General features: G+C 52.0%; 1 protein-coding gene across 4 annotated transcripts in view; it reads right to left on the bottom strand.

Moving 5' to 3' along the window:
• Nucleotides 1–13,616, bottom strand: part of ELMO2 (engulfment and cell motility 2) — a 34,699-nt gene extending 21,083 nt beyond the window's left edge. For 3 of the 4 annotated variants that reach the window (XM_054573653.1, XM_054573648.1, XM_054573652.1), the window contains exons 1-5: nt 4,473–4,588; nt 3,181–3,308; nt 2,855–2,895; nt 2,319–2,391; nt 1,892–1,942 (exon numbers count right to left, since the gene is read on the bottom strand). In XM_054573653.1, the coding sequence (XP_054429628.1) occupies nt 1,892–1,942; nt 2,319–2,391; nt 2,855–2,895; nt 3,181–3,258 (243 nt within the window). In that variant the 5' untranslated portion in view covers nt 3,259–3,308; nt 4,473–4,588. Of the gene's footprint in view, nt 1–1,891; nt 1,943–2,318; nt 2,392–2,854; nt 2,896–3,180; nt 3,309–4,472; nt 4,589–13,540 lie in introns of those variants that run through there. The other variant, XM_054573649.1, reaches the window with a different exon arrangement.
• Nucleotides 13,617–13,880: the final 264 nt, after the last annotated feature.

Genomic DNA, 13,880 nt, shown 5'->3' with positions numbered 1-13,880 from the left:
ACTGCTCCACGAGGGAGGTCTGTGAGATGCTCCAGCGCGTCTATAAAAGCGAGTGACTCCCAGGCTGTGACAGTGAAGCAGCAGAGCTAAGGGGGGATAGCGCAGCCCCTAAGACGAGGTTGGGAGAGGGGAGCGGAACGTGTCGGTGAGAGTACTGGCCTAGAGTCAGACAGGCCTGGGTAGGAGAGCAGACCCTGCCATTTTTAGCTGGCGGGCAAGTTATTTCACCTCTCGGTTTCCCTGTCCGCCAAATGGGGCTGTCAGGAGTACCCGTCCCATCGGGTGTCCGTCAGGATTAAAGGGTACAGCAGACGCAAAGTGTTTAGCAAAATACAAGTGGTCAGGAAGGAGTGGCTGTTACTACTCCAAGGCTCCCTTCCTCCCAGTCAAACCAGCCTCTCTTGTCAAGAAAACAAGTGCCATCACGCCCTTCATTTCCGGCAGCTCTTCTGCACGTGCACCTCCACGTTCCCTGAGCCTAGTCTCCTCTCCCGGGGCCGAGCAGCCAGGGTGCGTCCCTCCGCCTGGGCTTTGGGTTCCCCGTCCTGGCCCAGGAGGGTCCTGTTCCATCGACTGCCCTCTCTTTCCTGCACGGCCAGCCTGCCCCTCGTCCACCTTCACATACTTCCGAGGACACGTTAAAAACTGCAACAGGAGTTTAAAAACTGCACAGAGTTGGAGGCGGCGAGGAACTGGGGAGCCGAGGGACGGCGGCGGGGGACGGAGACCTTTCATTGTATCTTTGTCAAAATTTGATTTCTGAAACACTTGAACATTTTACCTTTTTCTGAAAAGCCCATCTTTTGGACTTTTCTGAGTTACTACTGTCTCCACCTTCCTTCCTTTATAACCAAGCTTCTTGGTAACGTGGTAAACTCAAGGTTCTCGTTTTTTCACTCCTTTTTACTCACGACGATCCGGCTCACCCCACCAAAATGGTTTACAGGAAGCTCGCTCGCCAGTGGCCGAGTGGCCTCCCATGCCAGCAGTGGCCTGTCCCCAGCTTACCTTCTCTCCCTGCCCCTGCAGGCCTCACCGCCTTCCCTCTCGACACTGCCCGCCCGCAGCGCATCAGCCATTTCCGCATCAACCACTTCTCCCTCCTGGCTCCCTTCCTGCCCTTCTGGCTGCTTCCTTAGCTACCTTTAAAGGCAGGATTCTCCCCTTTCCTTCCACAACCAGCATGTCGCCATAGTCATCCACTTGACCTCTAACTATTCTTCATGACCATTCTTTTGTCTCCATTGCCATTTGCCTCTGCGGACTGTTAACATTCCTTATTGGTTTCTTCAAAGACTCTTCCTGCCACCCGTCTTCCTTTTCTTGGCGCATCTTCCACCTTATCACTAAAGTGATCTTTCTAAAATATAAATCTAAACAGAATATACCTTCCCGCTCAAAGTCTTCCAGTGTTTCCACGTTCTCTTCTAGGTAAGATCCAAACCCACGCACAGGCCACCGGGAACTCCAGTGTCTGGCTTCTCACTGACTGCCACAGACCCTTGGCCACCGGGACCCCCGCCTTCTCCAGACAAAGCCCCTCTCTCTGCCGGGAACACTTCATTTTCTTGTCTCTTCAGCTATTCTTCTTGCTCTGCCCTTAACATCTGAGCTACATGTTCCCTTCTCTGGGAAGCCTTTCTGGGAATCCTTAGGCTGAGCCAGACGGTCCCTTTTCTGAGTCCCTACAGCTCCCTAAGCAACTTTCCGTCAAGACCCTTGAGAAAGACCATATATTGTACTTGTTTGTTTACTCCCAGCCAGGCTGTGAGAGCAAAGAATGACGTGTTAATCGCCACCATCTCAGTTTCTAGAACAGAGGCTGACCCAGGGGAGATGCTTATATATGTTTGTTAGATAAATGAACTCCTCAGGAAAGCAGAGTACCTACCGGGGAGACAGCCAGCTGTAAGATTGTCCCATTCTTAATGTCACTGCGAGTCTGGGGAACAGAGAGAAAAAAGAGTAACTGAGATAAAATATTAAAAGCATGTAAGCAAGCTGAATCAACAAGAATTTTCTGCCATTTTTAAAGGGGCTGTAACTGAGACTCTTCGGTTGGGCCCTCTCCTCCTGGGGCTTGCTTCTTGGCACAGGACTCCTAAGCCCTCTTCATGGGCCCTGGGCTTGCAGGGAGTAAGGCCACGGTGTTCCAGCCAGTGGTGGAGAACAAGGGCTGGTGCTCCTGGTCTGCCCAGCAGGCAGCCAGTCCCCGGCGAGGGGAGCTACCTGGAAGTAACTAAGGCAAACAGCGTGCCCTCCTTGGGTCATTCGCTGCACAGCAAGGCCTGTGCTGGTCTGCCGTTCCCGGGACTGACCTGCTCGGTGATGTAGAGCTGAGGCCCATCCGCGTACCGAAGGGTGTAATACTCTGGGTTTGGCAGCGACCACCTGTGCAAGAGAAAAATCGGTCAGCCCGTTTGGCCACCCCTCTGGGCCTACCTAGAAGCTGCAAATAAATAATTTCAGCAGAGCTGCTCAAGGGAATCGGGCGGCACGTTTGGAGGACCGGAGGACAAAAATCAAAGCTTCAGGTTGAGGTGTTGATAAAATAACCTCAAGGTTACCAATAACCTTGTAAGACTGGCATCACCAAAAGAGGCACACACAATGCAGCGTGGGTCCACCAGGACCTCAGGCAGGGCACTCCAGGACTTAAAGGGAAAACTAACTGTTCTCAGAGGTCAGAGGGAAAACCTCATTAGCTAAACTCCCTTTGTAAGACAATGGTCACAAAAGCCCCCTCCTGAGGACCTGACTGACAGGAGGCCCTTCAGCAGAAGCAGTTCAAAGCCTGGCGGCGCCCTTCAGTCTGTAGCTTGCCGTCACCCACAGCAAGGGAGTTACAGCTTACCCGTCGCAAACTTCCCTGATGATGGACGCCAGGGGCCGTTTCTGAAAGAGAGAGACAGATCCTTCAACCACAGCCTCCTCATGCCACGAGGGGCTGCCGAGCTGCGTCGACAGGGGCGCCTGGACTGCCTCCCTGAGGGCTCGGCCGAAGAGGCGGCCTCTCGCAAGCCAAGGCGCCCAACCTCCCCCAGCGGGGGACGGGCCTCAGCTCTCCTGTTGCTGGTTCTTACTCCCCACGCCAGGGGTCCCCGCCGCCAAGGACATCCTCTGCCACGTACTTCCCAGATCCCCGTCCTTGCATCAGTGTTTCTCATTTCAGGAGCTCACCTGGTCGATTTCAAGGAGCTGAGCGTTAGCACCTGGCCACTCAATGGCCACTTTGACAATATCTGATGGCGGTGGCATCGTTCCCAACGGGCCCTGCTTGTCCAAGATGCACACACAGACACAGCTGCCTGGGGAGGAAGAAGCAGAAAGGAGGAAAACGTCACCGAGTTTGCCTTCACCTTTCACCCCTGTCAGATATCTTGGAGAACGGAAAGACGGCCAGCGTCCAAAGGCCCAACACATGAAACTACTTAGTCTGAATTTTTCTAGATCACACCACAATCTCTCCTTGGGCTTTTTGTCTCTTTAGATTAAATCAGCAAGTAGAAATGGGACAAACCTATCTGACAGCTGCAGCTCAGCCCCTAGCAAGACCTGCATACGCTTCAGTGCAAGAGGCAGGGGGACTCCGGCAGAAGCGCGTGTTCACTGCAAATTCCTGTCTTGGGACCTTGAGAGGGAGAAGCATATGCTCTGAGGCGGGTAAGGACAGATGCAGCCACCTCTCGGTCGAGCAGTCAGCTAAAGGAGCCAGCCTGCCTCTGTCTGTAGTCCACCCAGGGAGAGCCCAGCGCCAGCAGGGCCCGGCCACATGCTCTCGTGCCTCCTCCCTAGCCGTTGCTGCCACCCCGTCCCCTTCAAAGAACACAATGTGGGGCCTCCTCCGTGTGGGATGATGCAGAGTTCAGAAGATGGGGAAGAGAACGGGGACAGGAAATGTTATTTTAGTAGCTACTGTCAAGGGCAAGAGTTCTGAGAGCTCAAGTGTAGGGAGGTGAGGATCCCCTCACATAAAGACCTCTGTGGAGAAGGACAAGGCTTTGGACAAGGCTCTGATCCCCTCCCCCACTTCTCTCCAAGATAAAGGGAACTAAATCATTTTGAGCAAGTCTGGAAGGTGGGCCCACGTGACCGATATCCTAGGCAACTCCGCTAGCTTAGTGGTATTCCAAGCAGTAGCTAAAGCAACCTCTCTCCAAGTCTGATGGAGTGAAGTCGCGCGACTGATGGGTTATTTCGTGTGTACGTACACTCCTTGCCTGCAGGTTCAGGAGAGACCTCTCTTAATGAAAAAGACCTTTCTCCTGCCCCTCCCAGGTTCAGCCCTTTGCCTGCAATTCAAGCTTCGCTGGCGGAGAGGGCCTGCCTCCCCCGAAACGCGCAGCAGCGCTGCGAGGAGCTGTAGTCCCCGTTCCCTTTCCATTTTCCAGCCCAAACACAAAGGTCACTTCTCACAGCCTTGTCAGCAAGGGGGAAAGCAATAAAAGTCCCGTCGCCCGTCCCCTACAAACCTGAAAGAGGGAAGCTTTCGCGACCACTTCCCGATCAGGACGGGCTGCTTCAGAAGTCAACAGTCAAAAATGCAAGCATTTCAAGAACATGACAACGTAAAAGAGATGGTTTTCAAAGGCTCCCACTTAGTTTGTGGAATCCTCCACGCAGCCTTATGAAGTAGACAGAATAGATCACCTCCATGTGAAGGTGACAAAACGAAGCTCAGAGTCTTGGTAAGTTGCCTGGGTTCATCCAGCTCCTAAGCAGAGTAAAGGGGACAGAACTTGGAGCTGACTTTGGCCAGCGCTCTTCCTGCCGCCCCCTCCCCAAGCCTCAATTTCTGTTCATGGCAACTAAATCAACCCTGAACGGAGGGAGGAGGCCTGGCCTGACAGCCCCGAAGGCTTCCACAACGCCTGTATCTCCAAGCCGAATTTTTCCTGTGTAATTGCTACGTGCCTACACACACCACAAACCCCTGTGCAGAAACTGGCCCCAGGTTGGACCGCTCTGCTCCAGTGACACAGCAAAGCAGGGGCGGAAGCAGGAACCTCCCAGCACTAGGGCGGGTGTCCTCACCCTGGTCAGTAAATCTGCCGTAATCAGGGGTATGCCTGTCAGTTGTGAGGTATCCTTTACATACGATAAAATGCACAGAGCTTTTATATATATATATATATATACACACATACATACATACATATTTCAATTAGATACACAAAAGAAATACACACGTCTCCCTGTAACCACCGCCCAAGGCAAGAAAACTCCCTCCTGCTCCCTTCCAGTCAACCCCTGCCTCCCAACCCTCCAAGAGGCGACTTCTCTCTGAACTCTACCACTCACCTGCCCGTTTGTGTGCTTTATATATACGGAACTGAACATTACAGCTTCCTAGATCATTTGATATTTAGAGCAGTTCTCCTTGTTTGTAAAGTAAGCAGACAGCACAGGCACAAGAGAAAGAGCAGGAGGCTGGAATGATCCCCCCGCGAAGCAGCAACTGGATTTCGGGCCAAAGGACTCGGGACCCAGTCCCAGTCCCTTCACTAAGTGTCTGGGTGATGTGTACGCGTCTCTTTTACCCAAGTGCCAGTTTTCTCCTCCTGTGCCATGTGAGTGTTAAACCATGGCCCATAAGATGTGTTCTAAGACTAAAAGTCCATGCTAAAGTAGAACTTAAAATTCAAAGGCAGAGTGCCCGTTGCAAAGTCCTCACTGAAAGAAGCTACACTCTTATTTCAATGGCGCTGCTAAGAATCAAATCTTATTTTCTGGAACTCCTTTCTGGATACTGTCTTTGGAGATAAACAAGCTAAAGCTCATGAAGTTACAGTTCCACTTTACTTTGACCCCATATGGCATCTCCTAGGTTGATTGTTTCTTTCTTTATCGAATAAGTTAGCCCTGAGTCATTCCTGGCTGTTCCAAAAATTTATATCCATTTTAAAGCTTGGAGATTTGCAACCACTGAGACTATTCCCGAGACACTGTAAACCCCAATCTCAGCAACTCTGCCCTTTCCCACAAAGCCCAGGCAGCCCACGGGTGTTGAGTGGCCTCTTCCCTACCGTGCCACAGCTGATGGACCGAGGTGACCACTCAGTCTTAGCTGGAGCAGACTCTGGAACTTAGAGACAAAGTCCAAAAGTTGGATGGCAATGGGCCCTGGCACAGAAAGGGGGTGGTCAGCCTCAGAGCAGGCACCATGGCAGGCCAAGGTCATTCCTAAGCCAAACATATGGAGACGCAAAAACCAAGAGCCTTGCAGAGGAAGCTGCTCTGCAGAAGGAGCCCAGAAATGTACAGACGGGCAGAGGCTAGAAACCAGAAACCACCAAGTCCCAGAAAGAGATGGAAGAAGCCACTGCCTGATGCCTTTCCAACTCCATGGCCACACATCTCTTACGCTTGTAGCACCTGAATTCCCCAGTTTCGCGCCAGTAAAACTCCTTTAAGTTAAACTAGGCTGCATTTCCATTCCCTGCGACTAAAACGCCTAAGACTAAGATTGACCCCAAGCTTTGAAGGAACCCTGAAATGGAGGACTGAACACACAGCGGCGTAACAGGCGTAAGATGATGCACCGAGCAGGCCCTTAATTAATGCTGGCTGAATGAATGAAGAGCAGAACCCACTTAGGTAAGTCTGGCTTGTTTAACACACAGAAGTTACGTGGTGACTTTATAGCACTCATCTTGTATAGAATAGTTATGTGTAGATGCCTCTTTAGAGTTGATCACGCACATCAACAGCATTATTGTAGCTGATGCTTCCAAGAACCCTGAAAATCATCCCTGTTTTACAGGCGAGGCAACTGAAGTTCGCATGGGTTGAGGAACTTCTCCACATGCCTCCACCTCAGGGCTGGGTCACAAGGCTAGGTCTTAGGGCCTCAGTGCTAGTTCTCTTCCCTCTGTGTAAGAATTCCTTTGATGACATTAGCTAACAATTACATAGTGCCATGGTCCTGTTCTAAGGGCTTTGCATACATTAATTCATTTAATCCCCACAGCAACCCTGGGCGATATGTTATGGTTCTCATTTACAGATAAGAAATTAGAGGCAGGCGAAAATTCAGTTCCACGCTCAGTGTCACACAGCTAGGGAGTGGCATGGCCAGAATTTGATCCCAGGCAGCCTCGTGCTGTTGGAAAGCCAGGTGAAAGCTGGCAACACTGTGCCTGGCCCACAGCAAGTGCTCCGGGGAGAACTTTGGTTTGCTGTACAGGAAGCTAGAGTACACCGAAGCTAAGAGACCCACAAACAGCAGCTCACTATTTGAACAGATAATGCTACTTCACTGTCTGAAGTATTCAGTCCTTCACTACCTAGCCAGCTCTCCCTGGACTACCGGCTATTTCTGCAAGGCAAGGACTTGTTCCTTCCTTTCTTCTGTACTTTTGCATATTCTCTTCCTTCCTGTGACTGTCAAGAGCTCCTATTCAAGCTTCAAAGTCCAGTTCAAATGCCACTTCCTCTCTGTACCATTCTTAGCTTTCCCTAGCAAAATAAAATAGGATGTACACAGCTCTCATTTCAGTAGCTCCTCCTCCCGGGCAGGCGGCACTCCCCTCGAGTCTCCAGACCTAGCAGAGCACCAGGTTCAGGGAGCACTGGCGTCTGCGCAAATCCCCCGGCTCTGACTTCCTCAGCGCCTATGGGCCAGGCCTGCTCTACGTGCAAAGGGACTGCTATGAATTGTCCTAGTTGCCTGATGTTCCCTTCATGTCCCACCACCTCCCAACTACACAGGATTTCCCCTGTGTAAAGCTTTGTTTTCATATTGAACATGAGAATGTGTTTCACTGGAAAATCTGATTTAGTACCTGTGACTCTAGCGACAAGAAAGGGGGAAATATTCCTCTGCCTTTCTCCCTGTAGAAACATCAGGAGGCGGAGGCAAGAAGTAATGTTCTCCAGGCGACCTGCCCAGGATTAGGGACCTCCTTCTGGGGAACTCTTCCAGCGCTTATTTGCTTACCCTTTTCATTTTCATCTTAGAAAGGAAGTGGAAATTGGGTGGATGCGAGTCAATAACATTGCAAAATTCTCAGGGTTATAAACAGCCTCTTGCCCCACCACTCAGCAATCCCGTAGCGTTCACTGGCAACAGGGCAAGGGGGCTGTAGCCCCACACCCAGGCCCGGGAGGCAAGGAAGTAAAAGGCCCCTTCCTGACACAGCAGCTCTCCATCCCTCGCCCACCCACCGGCTGAAATTCTTATGGGTAGAATGCTGACTTGGAAAACTCAAAAGGACACAGAACAGGAGGCAGGTAGACACATTGATCTGAAGAAGATAATCCTATAATTTGGGAATTTAAAGCCCCAGTTTTCAAAGGCAGAGCTGGGGCAACAAGAGAGAAGTAGCAGAGCTACTGTCTCCAATGACACATTCTCCAAGAGGCTTCCGGAAGGCGCGCTTATCCAGTCAGAGCCAGGGAGCTTTCTCAATCAATCACCCAGGAGTCAGGGACTCCCCGTGGAGCTGGATTCCGACAGCCCATCTTTAAGAAAGGAAGTGAAAGTCAATCCCTTCCCATTAGTAAGGAATTCAGAATGAAGGATGCCAGGGATCCCAAGGCTCCCCTCCCCCCTTCCCTTTTAGGGTAGGATTGCTGACTTTTTGCTTTCTTTTGCTTTTGAGTCAGTGACGAAGGCACTGGTGAGTTGGTTTATGCTTCCTGCAGCAGAATCTGCCACACCAGGAAGGCAACTAGAGGTCACACCATCATCCTCATCAAGAACACAACCTTAACAGAGGCTTCTCCCTGAAACCCTCTCATCTGAGAAGTGACTCAACTCCCCTTAGTTGCAACCACTGAACTACAAGGAGGCTCTGAGGAACAGAAGAGGGTAGTCTGGCTGGCATAGAGGCGAGCATTCCTGCCCTGACATTCCCTGCTGGAAGGGCTGAGGAGGACCATCACACCAAAGGCGGCTGAGGTTTCTCCTTTTAGTTTAAATTTCTCGGACACAGGACTCATTTAAACATGTGGTTAAAAGCCACTAAGTTAGATAGAGCCAAAGTGTGGTGAGGAAGGGCGTGGAAACAGGGTGACAGTGTGGGCTTCTTCCGCTTAACATCTACCCTGCGAGTGGCCTAGGTCTCCTCTTACCCTGTGTAGAACCTTCTGCAGGGCTCCCGTCCCAATAGAACAGCGCTTACACAGCTCCACAGAGCTCTCGGCTTTCCCCAGTTCCACGTGGCTCTCATACTCTCCCTTGTAGGTGCTCCGTCCATGACACCAGGCCGCCTTGTTCCCTCAAACATCATGCTCCTCTAAGCCTGTACTTTTGCTGGTGCCATTGTCCCTTTCACCACGTTCGGCTGATACACTCCTACTCACCCTTCAAGGTCCAGCTCAGATAATCACTCTCTTAAATGGATTTCCTTGTCCTGTCACCGAAGGCAAAATGAATGGGCCTTTGTTGCGCGCCCTGTCTTTTATACACACCTTCCCGATCCCGCTGACTGAAAATTCTCTGCGGGCAGTGTCTTCTCCTGCCACTCAAAGTGTGATCTGCACCCTGGGAGCCCGCAGGAATGCAGAATCACCCACTGAACCAGAATCTGCCTTCAAACAAGGTCCCCTGGGCTGGTTCACATGCCCCTCAAAGTCTGAGAAGCAGCTCTAGACCAGGGGTTCTCAACTCTGGTTGTGCATCATCAATGCACACCCCACAGTCACTGAAAAGCTCTCCCAGGATTCTAACAGGTGGCCAGGGCTGAGAGCCACAGCTCCAGGATGGCCAACAATCTGAGGACAGGGCCTCCTCAAGCCTGACTACTCCCCGATCTACCCGTCCCCGAAGTTTGCAGCACAGGGGCCGGTACACAGCTGTGCCCACCGAACTCCACACCAAAAATACCCTGTAGGGAGGCCCCAGACCTCACCGTCTATTTAGAGTAGAATAAAAACACTAACGACAAAGGACCATCCATTCCCTAGAACGAGGCAAATTCCTAACTATGATAGAAGAAATGGATTTAGAAGGGCCGGCGTTGACAGATCGCTTGCTTTAGTTTTTGGAAATCAAAGGAAACAGAAACTGAGATAGAAAAGACAGATGAACTTTAAGGGAACGTTACCCTGCAACAGACTACCATGCTTGAACCAGGGAGGCAGAGCTGGGCAGGGAGGGAGCGTGGTGAGCTAACAGTGCTGGCTCATGACGGAAATCCTGGGCTGTGGGCCTGACTCCTTCAATACCGACCATAACAACACAGCATTGTTTTTGTAAAATCAGGCCAAGCCCTGCCGTTTTATGAATAAGAGAGCTGAGGTCCAGAGAAGTTGGCAAAGCCACACCACCAGTTAGGAACAAAAGATGGCGCAGGCCCCCACTTCTGGCTTAGTCCTTTCCCCTGGAGCACAGGAGACCTGACTGCCTACAAGCACGAGCCTCCCCGGACCTTAGGCCCTGATCTGCAGGAGGGGGTCAGACTAGATGTTTTTGAGGACTTTTCCAACCTTGATCCTCGAGTGAGACAGTGTAGCTTCACAATTAGGAGCATGGGTTCTGGAGCCCTCTCTGGGGCTCCAAATCTGGATTTGGGTCCCAGCTCTAACAATTTCTGTATCTATAAAATGGGAATTAGAATCAACCCTACTCTATAAAGTTGTAAACATAAAGTGGGATAATATATATAAACCATTTAAGCATAATTCCTGACACAGAGTGAGCAGAATTCCAACAGTGTGAACTTGAAGAAGTTGCAAAAACACTGTAGCCATGTTTTCCCAGGGGAAAAAAAGCCCTACTTGCCAGGCTGAAGTATGATGTTGACAAAATGAAAGAATGTATGTGAAGGGGAGGTAAATCAATATAAAAGGAAAAGCACTGCTGGTGGTATTGTTCTATTATTATTATTATTATTTTCTTCTGGCAGAATAACCTCGGAGGGTTTTATTATAGTCCGTTCCAGAGCTGTGGCCAATACAATGGCACATAATAGGTGCTCAACAAATCTCTTCAAGTAACTCAAAACCAGAACGTCTAATGGGGATACAAATTCAAACGCCTTAAGCAGCCAGGCAGATAAGTAAATAAGTCAAGCAGCATCTATGTAGGGACAGCGGCCAACTGCAAGGTAGCCACCCTGTCTAAGGAATCAAAATCAAACCCTTCGGTGCACATTACACAGCTTGACTCAGCCCCTCCGCTGTGTCCGCACACCGCTGATTCTGGTTCTTCATCACGCCACACGGCGCCTCGCACAGCGTCTCATCACTCTGCGGTCTGGTCTGTCTTTCCAAGTACATGATAAGCATCCTGAAGATGACGGCTGTGACTGATACTCCCCAGTGACCCTAAACGGCCTAGAACAGCGCTGGCCTCGCTGCGGTGAGGGCCACACTCAGTGAGCAACTACTGAACGGAAAAGCCAGGCTGTTACCTCCAGCCTCATGCTCCCAGCCCCGCTGAGGTGCTGCGGGGTGCATACGTTTTTCTACCCAGACCCTGGGACCAGGCTAAGTTGGTGCAGGCTGCGCTGACGTATGGTGACGGCGCCAGAGAAGGACTTGTTCCTGAGCCGCCTAGGCAGGTAGTACTGAGGTATCCAGACACATTATCTCTGCATGGCACAAGGTAGAATATGCAATGTACCCACAGGTACCATTGTTTTCAAGAGGCACAGTCCCCACTTCCTGCACCCCCAAACTTCCTTGGCACCTCCTAGGGGCAGGATAGGGTATAGAGAGGGTACAGAAAGACTCCATATTAACAGATGGGGGTCCTGGTCCTAATCTTGCCTCCTCCACTTACAAACTCTAGGATGACTGCTGACTGGCAACGGAACTTTCAGGAGCTTCATTATTTTTATTACTAAGGCACAGATAATAATAATTATCACAAAAGACTCTAACAGGGTTTAAATGCCACAGGTATATAAAGCTCCTAGCACTGCACAGCCCAACACAGCAGCCCCTAGCACTTGTGGCTTACCGAGCACGTGCAATATCGTTACCACAAAAAGACATGGGCTGTAAGTGTAAATCACACACCAGATTTCAAGGACTTATTACCACACACACAAAATTCCGAAATATCTCCTTAACAACGTTTTCATACTGACTGCATGTCAAGATAACATTTTGGAATATGTTAGGCTAAGTGAATATATATTACAATGGTTCATTTCACCTGTTTCTTCTCAATGTGGCTACTAAAAAATTTTAAGTTACATACATTGCGCTGTATTCCTACTGGACAGCACTGCCGTGACCCAGGGCCTGGCTCACAGAAAGTATTCTAGTGTTGGTTTCCTTCCCCCGCAGTCGCCAGCGGTGGCATCTCAGGGGCCACACCCTTCATTCATCTTTTTAAAATAAATGTTTACAGTGCCTGGCCCTGAGCAAGATGCTGGAGATACAAGGAGCAAAAGCAGACACTCTCTCCCTCCTTGTGGCCTTACTGTCTGGTGGGAGAGACAGGCATTAATACTGTGCTCCGTTAATGTAAAACTGCAGCTGTGCAAGCCTTGGAGAAGGAGAAGTACACATGGTGATGACAGCGGGGAATTCACTTGGTGGGGGTGTCAGAGACCAAGGATGCCTCTGGAGGAAGTGATACTTGAACGGAGATCTGAAGGATGAAGACTTCACTGGACCGAGTCAGGAGTCAGACCGGAGGAGAGGTCCAAGGAGAAGGAATCCTAAGCATAAAGGCCCGGAAGAGGGCCGGAGCGGGTGTGCGCGCAGCGTGCGGAGAGTACAGAGCCAGAGGGATTCCCAGACTGAGAGGGGGCGGGGAGGTCAGAGGGGCCAGATCTCCAGGGCTCGGGTGAGGATCTGGGGCTGGCCCTGCACGACGCAGGAACCCTGCCAGTTTTAAGTGGCCGAGTATCCGGGTCTGTCCTGCATTTGGAAAAGATGCCTCCGGCCACGGTGCGAGGCCCACAGAAGAGCGGCCCGAGTGCACGTGGGTGGATCAGTTAGGACAGTGGGACAGTCCAGTAAGAGACTAGAGAGGCCAGAAATGAGGGAAGCGGCGGAGATGGAAAGTGCATGGATTGCGGGCTATGGAGCCCGCCGGATCGACGGGGCGGGGTGATGAGCAGTGTCTGTGTGTGTGTGCATGTGTGTACGTATGTGTGTGGCGGGGTGGCGATGTCAAGAAAGCCTCCAAAGCTTCGAAGATGTGCCACCCAGCCCCGAACACTCTCCGGGCTCCTTCTTAGCCCTCTCCCATCTTGTCCTCCGATCTCCACGGTCTGCATCTTCCCGTCGCGCCCCCGGGCTCCATCCCCCCTCCACTCCTCCCTCCGACCCAGCCCCTGCTCCTCGAGGCCAGGCCCGCCCTTTTTCCCACCCGACACCCCTTCCCTGTCAGGTCCTCGGGGCCCTGCCGGGCCGGGCGGACCCAAGCTGGGCCGCGACCCCTCGGGGGCCTGCGGAACCCGCGCGGTGCAGCCCGGGCCCGCCCTCTCCAGCCCCTCAGCCCCCAAGGCAGAAGCACGCAGCAGACCCCGGCCCCTTTCCCAACCCGGCCTCGCCTCTCCTCTCCTCGCTGCGTCCCTCGCGCCAGGCCTTTCTCCGCGGCCTGCTACGACCCGGCCACCAGCGCCCCCTCACTCACCGGGGCGCGGACCAAGGCCCAGCTCCCGCGCCGGGGTCTCGCCGCGGCTGCTCCTCCAGCCTCCGCCCGCCCGGCCTTCCAGGGACCCCGCCCCGCGCAAGCCAGCACGGGCTTCTATTGCTCCGGTCCGCCGTCACGCCGAACTCTCCTTCTTTAATTAGGTTATTTGCCTGTCACTCAAGAAAGGGTGGGCTCAGCTGTCGCGGGAAACGCTGGCGATCCCCGCCCGGCTCGCGGAGGCCTCTTAAAGAAACAGCCTGCCTTCTCCCCCGCGGGTTATGGGATCAGGAGGAACGGATTTCTCAGCAAATGCAAGAGGCAGCCTTTTTTTTTTCCTTCA

Source organism: Pteronotus mesoamericanus, unplaced genomic scaffold, assembly GCF_021234165.1.
Source record: "Pteronotus mesoamericanus isolate MK-2021 breed Mesoamerican mustached bat unplaced genomic scaffold, CSHL_Meso_final contig_25, whole genome shotgun sequence".
Classification (NCBI taxonomy): Eukaryota; Metazoa; Chordata; class Mammalia; order Chiroptera; family Mormoopidae; genus Pteronotus; species Pteronotus mesoamericanus.
This window is presented reverse-complemented; position numbering and strand designations above follow the sequence as displayed.